At 42.9% G+C, this 12,117-nt stretch overlaps 1 protein-coding gene across 1 annotated transcript in view; it reads right to left on the bottom strand.

The window, feature by feature from the left end:
- Nucleotides 1-3,106: 3,106 nt before the first annotated feature.
- The window catches only part of DENND5A (DENN/MADD domain containing 5A), a 23,835-nt gene continuing 14,824 nt past the window's right edge, over nt 3,107-12,117 (bottom strand). The window contains exons 6-8 of the mRNA XM_015410363.1: nt 11,353-11,534; nt 5,653-5,868; nt 3,107-3,391 (exon numbers count right to left, since the gene is read on the bottom strand). Of these exons, the coding sequence (XP_015265849.1) occupies nt 3,107-3,391; nt 5,653-5,868; nt 11,353-11,534 (683 nt within the window). The remainder of the gene's footprint in view (nt 3,392-5,652; nt 5,869-11,352; nt 11,535-12,117) is intronic.

Below are 12,117 nucleotides of genomic sequence, written 5' to 3'. Positions count from 1 at the left end.
GCGGAGAACTTTGAATCATGGCTGCTACTGTCAAGAATCTCAACGATTACTGGCACTTTATTACGGTTTTAGAATGGTTTAGTCGTAGTTCATATTTTAATGTAACGTGTTTGTTTTATGTAAGCCGCCCTGAGCCGGCTACGGCCGGGAGGGCGGGGTAGAAATCCGAAATAAATAAAATAAAATAAACCGCGTGTAAGCAGGGTTAGTTTTCTCCACACCCAGCTTGCTCTCCTGCAGGCGCCTTGGTAATCTGTTGCCTGAGCTGCTGTTACTTCTGCTGAAGCGAGAATGAGAAGACTGAGAGGGAAACCCTTCCAGTCACTCCAAGTACTCAAAGGCTGACTCACGTTCAGCAGTGGTGGGGAGAGGCAACCCTACATCCTCAGAAGAAATCTGGTAATTTAAAAGATTATGGCTGTATAAGACGGACCTCTGGCATTTCCCCACTAACAGGCAGCTTTTCCCACCAAAAATTAGTTCCCAACCAGTGTCCCCTCTAAGCTGAGTTACTGTGAGCTAGCTCACAGCCTCTGGCTCACACCTTTTTGCCTTAGCTCAGGAAGGGTGGCTCCAGAGCAAATTCATTTATGCAGTAGCCAAATCGTTCGCTCACAACTTTAATGCCAGTAGCTCAGGAAGTAGAATTTTTGCTCACAAGACTCCACAGCTTAGAGGGAGTATTGGATGTAACATATTTCATCTTCTATGTTTGTGGTTATGGTTCATATGTATATACTGTATTTCAGAGTGAAGAGATTTTCCTTTTGGTCAAGGTTGAACCCCCCCATAATAATCAGGGTGCTATCTCCAGTGTATTGGACATGGTCAGTGCAGGAGTCTGTATCATATGGAGAATATTTTAATATACCTACAGCGTTCTTCAATTTTTTTGTTGCAAAATAGCAACTCGCCAGGCTTTTAGAACAGAGTTTAAGTTTCATTGAAAGAATGAAAGGTTTAGCTTATAGGGAGCATTGTTCCCAACTGGACTGAGCAGCCCCAAGTAGTATGGATTTTATTACTGTTTTAAAAGTCTGTCTGTTCCACCCCGTCACAAAGAACTAATCTGTCTTTTAGCCCAGCCCAGGAACTTGATGTGATAAGCAGGAGCCCCCTTGTTTTTCCCTTTCAAATGGCACTTGAGACGGTATAGTTTTCTGTAACCCCAAAAATACCTGGAATAGAAGCTGAGGTCCTATTCCCTCATTGGCTCACATTCTATGTTAGTTTTTTCCTAGTAGGACATTTACTCCTGTCAACAACTGGTCTGAAAGTTTTGGGAGTACAATCATTGGAGCCATATTGCACGGGGAGTTTAAAGGCATAGCCTTCATAAAGTGAAGGACCCAGCAATGCTATGTTGTAGCTTCCCAAAAGAGGGGAGAGCATGAGACTCTCAACAGGTGTGATTGTCAAAAATGTTGCTTGGATGGTTAGGCAGGTTTTAGTGACTCTGATGCATTTCCCCCTCTCTGGGAGTGGAATCTCCTCCTCAACTGGGTTTCAGTGGAGAGTCATTAGAATAGAAGGGTTGATGTGCAAGCTGTGGCTGAAAACATGGGTAACCCCCTGCCCCTGTAATAGGGGTGACATGCCAATGGCAAACCACCTCTGAACGACACTTGCCTTAAAAAAAACCCCACGGGGTCACCATAAGTCAGCTGGCAAAAAAATATGGTCTAAAGTAGGATTCAGATCTTTGTGGAGGTTGACTGGATGGGATCACACCTAAGGTTTTTGCTGTAAACTTGTTTTTTTCACATTTGCTCAAAGGACTTAGTTTTGGTACTACAGAGGTCAGTGCCCTCAAAGGAGAAGTCCTCTATCTGGACTTGTGTTTCATTGGGCAATGCAGTTGAGCATACCCAGGGATAGCACCTCAGGCAAACTGCAGTATCAATGTTTCAAGCAGAACAGTCTGCCACATGCTTGGCAGAAGAAACTTACTGCCTTGAAAAGTTAGTAGTCTCCAGCTGGAGGAACTTAGCTAATTTACAGTGCTCAATGAATGAGCTCTAGGTCTGGAGCAACTGTTTCCCAAAGAAAAAGGTTGGTATCAGACCATGATGGTCTGATGAGAAGGAGGTCAGGAAAGCTCCCATTCCCCTGGCTTTCCACAAACTATGAAAAACCGTGCAGATCTGTCCTCGCAGAGGAGGGAGAGCTTGTACCTGAATAAAACTTGGTCTTAAAGGTGCCACTGGACTGTTTTGGGCCGAGGGGGCGGGGGGGGCTTTGCAACTTACCTGGCTGCTTCTTGCTCTGACTGAGGGCTGCTGGGAGCAGGGGGGGCTTGTTGCATGTGCCCGCCCCCTGGGCTCTTTACTGCCGGAGCTCCGCTCCTGTGCGCTCCTGCAGGAAATGACCCCTGGCTGTTCCCATAAAGGCAAAAATCCTCACTAGGGAAAAAACTGGAAGGTTCCCCCCATGTTATTATCTCATGATGGTTCTGACTCAGCATAGCAGGTGGGAAAACAGTAAGGTTCAAAATCCAGGTAAACAGTCTGTTCTGGTTCTGCAGGAAGTGGAAGGTCACGAGCACAGCCCAAAGAAACAGAAGGAGGTTGTCTTTCGGTTACATGCCACTCGGATCCATACAAAATAGGGCAATGAGCACTGCAGGAATCGCACTGAGGATAGTCAAGGTAGAAGCTACCTGTCCGAGTGTCATAATGACAATAGAGCCAGCCAGTCATACTGTGGATCAGGGTCATGATAAGGTGAACTTGAGGGTAGATTAAAGACTGGTCACCTGGATGACTTTGGGACAGAGGATGGCCCCAAAACCATAGCTGCAGTGTTGAATTCAAGCTTCTCCCTCAGACATGTAGAGGGTGGATCCTGGGGAATGCCTAGAAGGAAACAGTATCTTTGATATCAGGATCACCTTAGAGACCAGTTCCAAGGCCAGCTGTTCAAATTACATCTTCTTGGGTTAAAGATGATGCTGGAATCAATGACTTACATCTGGAATTGCTGGCACTGGACTTTCATGTTTGTATTGGGCTTTTTTAAGTGGTGGCTCAGAGGTGCTGTGAACCAAGGCTGAAAGGGCAGTTGGGGGAGTTTGCTTGGCTGGAAACATAGCTGGATCCATAGAAGTTCACTTCATCCTCAATATGGCCAGAACGAAGGACAATCGTGCCATTCCGGGACCCCGCCCTTTCAGGTGAGGGCTCACACGCCCGTCAGAGATGACACCCAGAAGGGCTTTTTCAGAAAAGGTATATTTTAAGTAGAAGGCTCTATAATCTTTTGCTTTGGGAGTAAACTGCTTGCAAATGGGGAATTTCAAGACATCAGGATCTTCTCCAAGACATTTAAGGAAGGAGTAGTCTTCCAACTGAGGAATTTTTGCCCCACAGGTTTGTGCACTTTTATAATAGTTCTTTTAGGACACAAAAAATTGAGAAAGAATCTTTAAAATTCTTACACATAGAAAGAAGAATCTTTAAAACTTGAAATAAGATGATGAAAAGTCTCTCTCTTTCCTGACAGAGAAGAAAGAATAACAGCTTGCAAGAACGCCACCTCACTCAATGGTAGCAGAGAGAAAATTGAGGGATGGATGTTCTCACTCCACACACAGGGAAATTAGTGTGCTGAGGGGAAGGTGGGAGCACCTCTTGGGATTCTGGAATGTTCTTAAGAGCTTCTAAACTCTCAGGGCTGACCTCTGCATGTGTGGATCCCAGAAGGGATCGCACAGGTTCCACAACAATTAATGTTTTCTACCACCTGTAATGTGGTGTTTTGTAGCAGAGTTTTATGGATACCATGGACCGCCAAAAAAGACAAATAAGTGGGTTCTGGATCAATTCAAGCCTGAACTCGCCCTAGAAGCTAGAATGACTACACTGACGCTACTGTAAATTAGACAGCATAAGACATAAAATCGGTTTCTTCTGTTGTGGACTTAAGATAGCTAATTATCAGGCCATCATTATTTATGTATGAGAAGACAAGACTCGCTGGAAAAGACAGTGCTGGGAAAAGCTGAAGGCAGAAGGACTCAATAAAGGAAGCCATGTCCCTCAGTTTGCAAGACTTGAGCAAGGCTGTTAATGATAGAACTTCGGGAGTTTGTTAATTCATAGGGTTACCTAAGTCAGAAGCAATTTGACAGCACTTCGCACACACACCTCATCTCTAAACAAGAAACAGCCAGCTTTCCTCAAAATGCAGTAATGGTGCTGATCCTGTAAGATGGCCAATTTAGGGAAAGTTGGAACTGTAGAAAAGAAGGTGAGAGACCATACAGTTTTGGAGAAGCCAGCTAACAGAAAAGGTTAATCTCTAGAAATTATAATAGCCTGTGGTTTATTGGACCACATGGTTGACACAGAGAATATACAGATTATTTTGATTTACTTTTTATACCAGGGGACATTTTGTAGAAAAAGTGGTGCAGAAGCTCATTAACATAACTCGTTAGCATAACTTATTTGCATATGCCACACCCCCTGACATCACCGGAAGTGTGTCAGAAGGCAACACCCACCGCTCAGGCTCCACTGGACTGTTTTGGATTGCTAGCTATGGGGGTGGGGGGAATGTGAATGTCTGTCCTCACAGAGGAGGGAGAGCTTGTACCTGAGTAAAACTTGGTCTTAAAGGTGCCCCTGGACTGTTTGGGGCCGGGGGGTGGGCTCTGCAAATTACCTAGCTGCTTCCTGCTCTGATTGAGGGCTGCTGGGAGCAGGGGGTGGGGCTTGTTGCATGTGCCCGCCCCCTGGGCTCTTTACTGCCGGAGCCCCGCTCCTGTGCGCTCCTGCACGAAATGACCCCTGTTTATACCCCACCTTTCTTTACAATGGGGACCCCAAATGACTTATATTGTTCTTCTCTCCTCCATTTCATCCTCCCATTGGTGGTTATTTAAAGGACACACACCAGAAGTTCCACTGCAATGTTGAAGGCACCTTTGAAGGCAACACACACACCCCCAGCCACCTTCCCATAGGGAATAATGGACGCAAAAAATTCAAAAACCCCTCCGAAAACCTGAATTCAGAAACCATACTAGTATTTGGTATTCAGGAATATCAGGAATACCAATCTTTTTTGGGTCCAATACACCCAAAGCCAAAAATTACCATTTTTTCCCACACATCCCAAATCATAAACTGTAATTTAGAGATTTATACGATCTTGTCTAATCCCTCCTCCCCATTCTTTCTTGTGTAATGATTGCTTCATACATAGAATAGTTCAGAAGCCCATAATTTGCTATGACACCACAATGAAAAGCTAAGGTTAACAACCAGAGAACAAGTAACAGCATAGTTTAAAGGGAAATTCTGACAATGTTATGAAGAAATATTTCTTTTATAATGAATAATTAAGCACTTCAATTATTTTATTCTTAGGCATCAGAAAAAGGCTTTCCTGAAATCTCACCGTCTCTGTAGGACCCAAGCAGTGATAAAGAACATATGACTAAATTGTTTAGCTTTCAAGATACTTTGAGATACCACTAATTCAAAGTTCTCTGATTTTTTGTTTTTGTGAGACAGAACCTCCCTATTTAGAGGAAGCTCATTACAACTCTAAAAACATTGTAGACTAATGCTGTTTCCTTAATACTGTCTGTCAATGATCAATTTCCTCTTTATTATTTGAATAGCTTATCCCATTTTTCATACTCACTTTATCAAAATTCTGCATCTGCTCCCTGTTGGTAAACCATGATTCCTTGTCTTGACTGGGCTGAATAACAAACACTTCATAATCTGCAAACATCTGAGTGAAACGATTGGCAAAAACCTCCCGTATGTGGATGTTGAGCTGGTAATCTTTGAATTCTTCTTCATCACATTGCATTTTCAGGTCTTTTTTGCTACCAGTCTCCTCCCGGACTTCAAGCTGTAAGATATGAGAAGTCTAAATAATAGTTTTGCACTTGGGAAAAGAAAATGATAACAAAGGTAAGTATGTCAGAGACTTAGGCTACCTCAACCATGGACATTTGCTGTTCTGAAGATTGGAGGCAGAATGATATTGTGTTACCATAACGCCAGATGTAACAAAGAAAAGACAACAGTACCTCTTTGTGGTCATAAGGCCCACACATATGGCGCCTTACACAGAAGGAGCTTTGGAACACTATCAAGTTTAAGCAAAGAATTGGTCCTGAGTTCTGCTACCCCCAAGGAAATTTTGCCACAAGGGAATTCATTTCTTTTCACTCCATTCTTTTCTGACAGTAGCAAAAGCAGCAGTTATGAGAATGTTTTCCTCAGGTTTGTGTGTCCTGAAACAGATTTCTTCATTTCAGTTTTCTTTCTTCCTTGTTTTTTCTTTTTAAGTTTTAAATTTTGTATTAGGTAGTGGGGAAAGTGTTCCAGTTTCAATTTTATTCAGGTGTTCGTTCCTCCCTTCCAAAGACGGTGTACCAAAGGCACAGGAGGAGATTTGAGTGTTAATTCTTTGGTCAGAAGATTCTGAAGCTGCTTCAGAAGGCCAAGAGGCTAAGAGAAGAGCAGCAGATACTGATAGGAAGACTCTGCTCCAGGATAAATGTACTCAAAAGGCTATAGGGGTGTCTTTTGGTCTTAATTTTTCTCCAATAGCCAAACAGATTAGTCACATAATTCATAAACATTGGAATTTAGTGTCAGGAATTGAGGAATGTTCGGGGACTCCAAAAAATTGGATATAGAACAGGTAGAAACATAAGAGAAATTATCAGTAGATCTGATTTTCAGATGAAGAACAAGGTGACCCCTGTGACTTAGGGCACCATAAATGTTTTCAAAATTGTGCAGCCTGTAAATATTCTTTGGACATTAAGGCATAAGCACATCCACAGAAAGGATATACGATTCAACTGCCACATTATTCTAATTGCAGAACACACTGATCTGTGTATCTTTTGGAATGTGAATGCAAAAAGCAATACATTGGTATCTCTATGCGCATGATTAAAGTTAGAATTTTGGAACACCTTTCTCGAATCAGGAATTCCATTATGACAGCTCCTCTCGTTGAGCATTTTATGACCTGTCATGAACCAGAGAAGTTAATTTTTGTTGTTATTTACAAATATACACCACAGAAATACAATTGTCATGATATATAGACATTTCTATTGCAAAAAGAAGCAAGGTACATCTTTGCATATAGAACTTTTTCACCTTATGGTTTAAATAATGAACTTGACTTATCCTCTTTATTTGTAGCCTTTTATTTTGTGTTAAATATACTCTGTGACTTTAAATGCATTCTGTGATTTTAAATGATTCAGGCACGATTAACTTTAAGTACGTAAGATTGAAGGTCAAAGAAGACGGGGATGGCAAAGGATGAGATGGTTAGACAGTGTCATAGATGCAACGAACATGAAATTGAGCCAACTTCAGAGGACGGCGGAAGACCGAAAGGCCTGGCGTGATCTGGTCCATGGGGTCGCAAAGAGTCGGACTCGACTGTGCGACTGAACAACAACAACAACAACGTAAGCTGAGTTTGTGCATGTAATAATGCTTTGCCGTAAGGAGTGTAACGAGCCCATGTGGGAGTATGATAAGGCATGCAAAATATATAAACTGTGTGGGTAAGTCAGGTTTCAAATTGTTAATAACAAGGTTTGAAGTGTGTTTTGAATATCTGTATACAAGATGTTTTGCTTGTTTTGTTATTTGTATTAGTTCCATAAGAATATTTTGGCTCTGAAGAAGAAGTAGAATCAAAACTCTCTCGGCCAACAAGAGACGTCAGCCTGTTTTCTCAGCCTCCATGCAGACCTAAAAGTTTGGAAACTAAGAAACATCAAAGAAGATTACAGTGTTTTCAAGGACTGTATACAGCCCATTTACTGGTCTTGCTTTAGGAAGGTTTCTTTGTACTTGTGTATTTGTTTCATAGCCTTTGTGCTTCAACAAGCAATAAGTATATGTGGATCATACTAAAAGATTTACAGTTTAATCACCACGCATGATTTTCTCATTTATTATGTTTGAGACACATGCCTTTAAGTAGCAATTTAATGGTATTTGACCTTGAGCAATCCATTCTCTCCACGGTGTATTTTGTTTTTGTCACTGTACTTAGTATCTCCGTGGTCCCACTGTATTTAGTGTTAAAAACAGATACAGCAGTTAGACTGCTCCTGCTCAACATTCACAGCCAAGACATTTCTTCTTTTAAAATTTTTTATTAAAAACAAAATCAACCTGAAACATATCAGAGAGAAATACAAGGACCATGAAAAGTGGAAGTTGAGTTGAGACTATACACTGAAACAACCTTAATATTATCAGTAGAAGGAACACAAATTATAAATATTGGATGCAGTAAGAATCACCTAAAGCGAGGTACCCAGATATAAACACATTTCGTTCTCCAGGGAATGATGAAAGGTTTACCAGCTTCACAGGAAAAAACAGTCAAAGACAGAACCAAAGTCTATAATCTTTTTTCCATGCTAGGGTGCCTCTGACTTCTAAATAACCAAAGACAGAATTCCAAAGATAGCCCCCCGCTAATAGTTTGGAAATAAGTTTCCTTGTCTCTTTGGGGATTTTGATATCATTCCAAATATCAAATATAAATAACTTTGGAGAGAAAGGGTGCTTAATCCTAGTAATCTGGAAGATTGCCTTTGAGACAGTTAATCAAAAATGATGGATATTGGGGCATTTCCACCACAAGTGAATTGGAGAACCTTTTTGCTCACAAAGCTTCCAGCAATTATGCCTGGAGCCCTGATTTATTTTATGTAATCTACTAGAGAGAAGGCCCGTTGTGGTAAGGAAGACAATGTCCCTAGCGAGGCCGCGGCCCCCTTGTCTCTTCCCACACCCCACCCCACCACCGGTTGAGGCCCCGGCAGGCCAAGCCGGAAGCAGTCACCCCTTTCCCGGACCCAGTCAAGGTGGCGGCAGGCCAGGGCGCCAGGCCTCCTTCCCCCCACTCAATGCCCCGGTGGGCCAGGCAATCCAGCCTAGGGGCCCCACGCGGTCGAGATGTCGGCGGGCCAGAGCACCCTACCTCATTCGCGGCCATCCCTGGGCCCACCCGCTTGAGGCCCCAGCAGGCCAGGATGACCGGCATGGGTCGTTTTCTCAGCATGGCTCTCCCTGCCCCCAGCAGCATCAGATGCGTGAGGCTCATCGGCCTCATCGGCCCCCCTATTCGAGGCCCTGGTGGGCCAGGGCACGGCATCGTGCTTCCCGTCGGCGTGGCTCTCCACAGCCTCAGTGGCCTCGGCAGCACCAGACTCACGGGGCTCGTCGCCCCACACACACACACTGCTGGAGGCCCCAGCGGGCAAGGCCACCTTGCTTCGTCCCCTCAGCACAGCTGTCCCAACCCCCAGCGACAGTGGCAGAGTGACCATCCTCATCCCTTTTCCCCCTCAAGCGCATGGCAAGCCAGGCCAGCCGGGCTCGTCTCTTCCCTTGCCGCAGCTCTCGGCACCCCCCAGTGTCAGTGCCAGAGTCACTGGAGCGTCTGTCCTGTGTGCCTGAGGTGAAGTTGTCTTGTAAGTTGAGTTCCAGTGCCTGCTGCCTCTGTGGGTGGGACATAGCCAACCCAGCCAGTGGCCAGGGACCTGTTTGTGAGTGGCAGTCCAGGCGGCCAACTGATTTTGGTGTGAATGGGGGACCCGTTTGTGAGTGGCAGTCCAGGCAGCCAACTGATTTTGGTGTGAATCGAATCCTGCCACCCCATAGGAGAGATGCCACCCCAAATCAGCTTTATAATATAGAGAGATTGGGACAAAGATACCAGTTTGCAATTGATTTATAAAACTGTATCCTAATCGAATGAATAGTGGATTTATTCGAAGGTGAACTCCAAATAGCATCCCAATCATCTGTTGTAAGTTCTCCAGGCAGTTTTTCTCCCACATGCCAACATATGTTAGTTTAGGGTATAGGACCTCAATGAGAATTCGGTATATTTCAGACAAGAGACCTTTCATAACCCTCGAAGATTCAGTTAGAAGGGTCTTAAACTTAGTTAATGGTCTAAGGGAACCAATTTTGGTACCATAGGAAAGCATTATTGTTCTTATTTGAAAGTATTGGAACCATGGTTCTTGCTCTTGTAACTTTAAATCTACTTCTTGTTTGGTAGGAATTTTTCCTTGTCTATACCAGTTCCTAATATGGTCAAGGCCCGATTCGGACCATAACCGAAACTTATGTCCATCCTGCGGGAAACTACCCCAGGTTTAGAACACAGGCCATTGAAGAGGGCTCCAGTGATAATTTCCGTTTTAATCTGTCCCAAATTGATAGTGTTTTCTAAAATAGTGCTTGAAGCTACCGTGTGAAAACGTATTTTAGGAGGTGACCAGATTGTGCCTCAAAGAGGTATAGGGTCACAATAAGCTTCCCCAATACTAACCCATGGTTCAGATGCTTGAATTTTTAACATTTGGATTAGTTGTGACAAAAACAATGCCCAGTAATAAAGCTTCAGGTTGGGCAGATGGATACCCCCTTGATGCCTGGGGGCGTGCACAAAGAGTCAAAAATGCTATTTGCTCTATGTCTCTCCCCCCCCCCAATAAACTGGTTTAATAATTTTTGCCATTGATGCAACGTCTTATCAGGGATGGAAAAAGGGATAGGCCTAAAAAAATACAGAAATTTAGACAATTTAGACAAAATAAAAATTTTAACTGTCAATAGCTGTTCTTGCCATGATAAAATTCTGTCATTTGAAGTCTCTAGATGATGTTGTTTCCGCTAAAAGATTTCCTAGGTTACTATCTATTATGGATGACAAATCTAATAGGACTTTAATCCTGAGATAACACCAGTTATCTTTAACTCAGTTACCTTTAACCCGTGCAAATTCATAGCACATTTGTATATTAAATTCGATATATTGAATTAGAAAAATAGGGTATATAGGGTCTTCGATAAATTAATATTTAATCCAGAGATCATGCCAAAATCTTTAAGCATAGCTAAAATTTCAGGAAGTTTCACCTGGAGATGAAATATACAAGACAATATCGGCGAAAAGTGATATCTTGTGCTCATGATTTCTCAACACCCTCCATCTGCTCCCCCGCTGAAAATTTTCTGGCTATGGGGCTGCTACCTGGGATCTACAAAACCTGCTGACTGCTATGTACATCAGGTAGACTGCTGAGGTTTTTTTCCCCTAGCAAACTGTGATTTATACAAAGCACAGCTGATTGTGATATATGCGGCCATTACCACTGGAGCAGACAAATCTTCTGCCATACTTCATCGGCTTAAGTAACTGCTCGCAAGAAAACCAAGATTAGAACCAAACAGTAATACCAAATAAGAGTTAAAATCCCAGATCAGTCTAGTATTGTAATTTACCCATTTGCAATTAAACTCCCGTAAGTATTATGTAACCTACCTTTTCGAGGCTCACACCTGTTCTTTTCACAAGTGCTTGGAGCCTTGCTATGGTCTCATTTTCTTTCAACAGTTTATAAGAATTGATTGGTGACCCTGCTATGTTCCCATTTCTTTTATCAGAGACTATGTCACATGTCCTGAGGCTTTTCATCTTGGAGGCACTTTCACTACTCTGCCAACCTAGCAGTTCGAAAGCAAGAAATTGCAAGTAGATAAATAGGGACCACTTCGGTGGGAAGGTAACAGCGTTCCATGCACCTTGGTGTTTAGTCATGCTGGCCACATGACCACGGAAACGTCTTCGGACAGCGCTGGCTCTTTGGCTTTGAAACGGAGATGAGCACCGCAACCCTAGAGTCGGATTCGACTGGCTTTCGAGCAAGGGAACCTTTACCTTTACCTAATACATTAACATGGACAGTGTACATGATTGGTATGATGAAAGAAGATTGACAACTCACTGAAGAAGCCAAAGAAGATTTTTTTTCAATACTACTAACAGATTAACATACTAATGAAAACATCACTCAATCTTTTCTTGATCCCACTATATACCCTCCCTCCTTTCTATATGAAAAGCAATAAAATTCTCTCCTTTTTAGGAGAGTTTATATATATATATATAAAAACTTTATTGCAATTCTTGTTCAGCAAGAAAACCAAACCTTCATGGTTCTATACAAACAAGGCCGTAGCCAGCACCATAGCAAGGGAATTTGGGGGGAGAGGGCTTGGGGGGGGGGCGCCCAGCTAATCAAAACAA

This window comes from Gekko japonicus, unplaced genomic scaffold (genome assembly GCF_001447785.1).
Source record: "Gekko japonicus isolate JY-2015 unplaced genomic scaffold, Gekko_japonicus_V1.1 scaffold1697, whole genome shotgun sequence".
Lineage (NCBI taxonomy): Eukaryota > Metazoa > Chordata > Lepidosauria > Squamata > Gekkonidae > Gekko > Gekko japonicus.
Note: the sequence above shows the minus strand (reverse complement) of the source record. Positions and strands in the feature narration are given on the sequence as shown.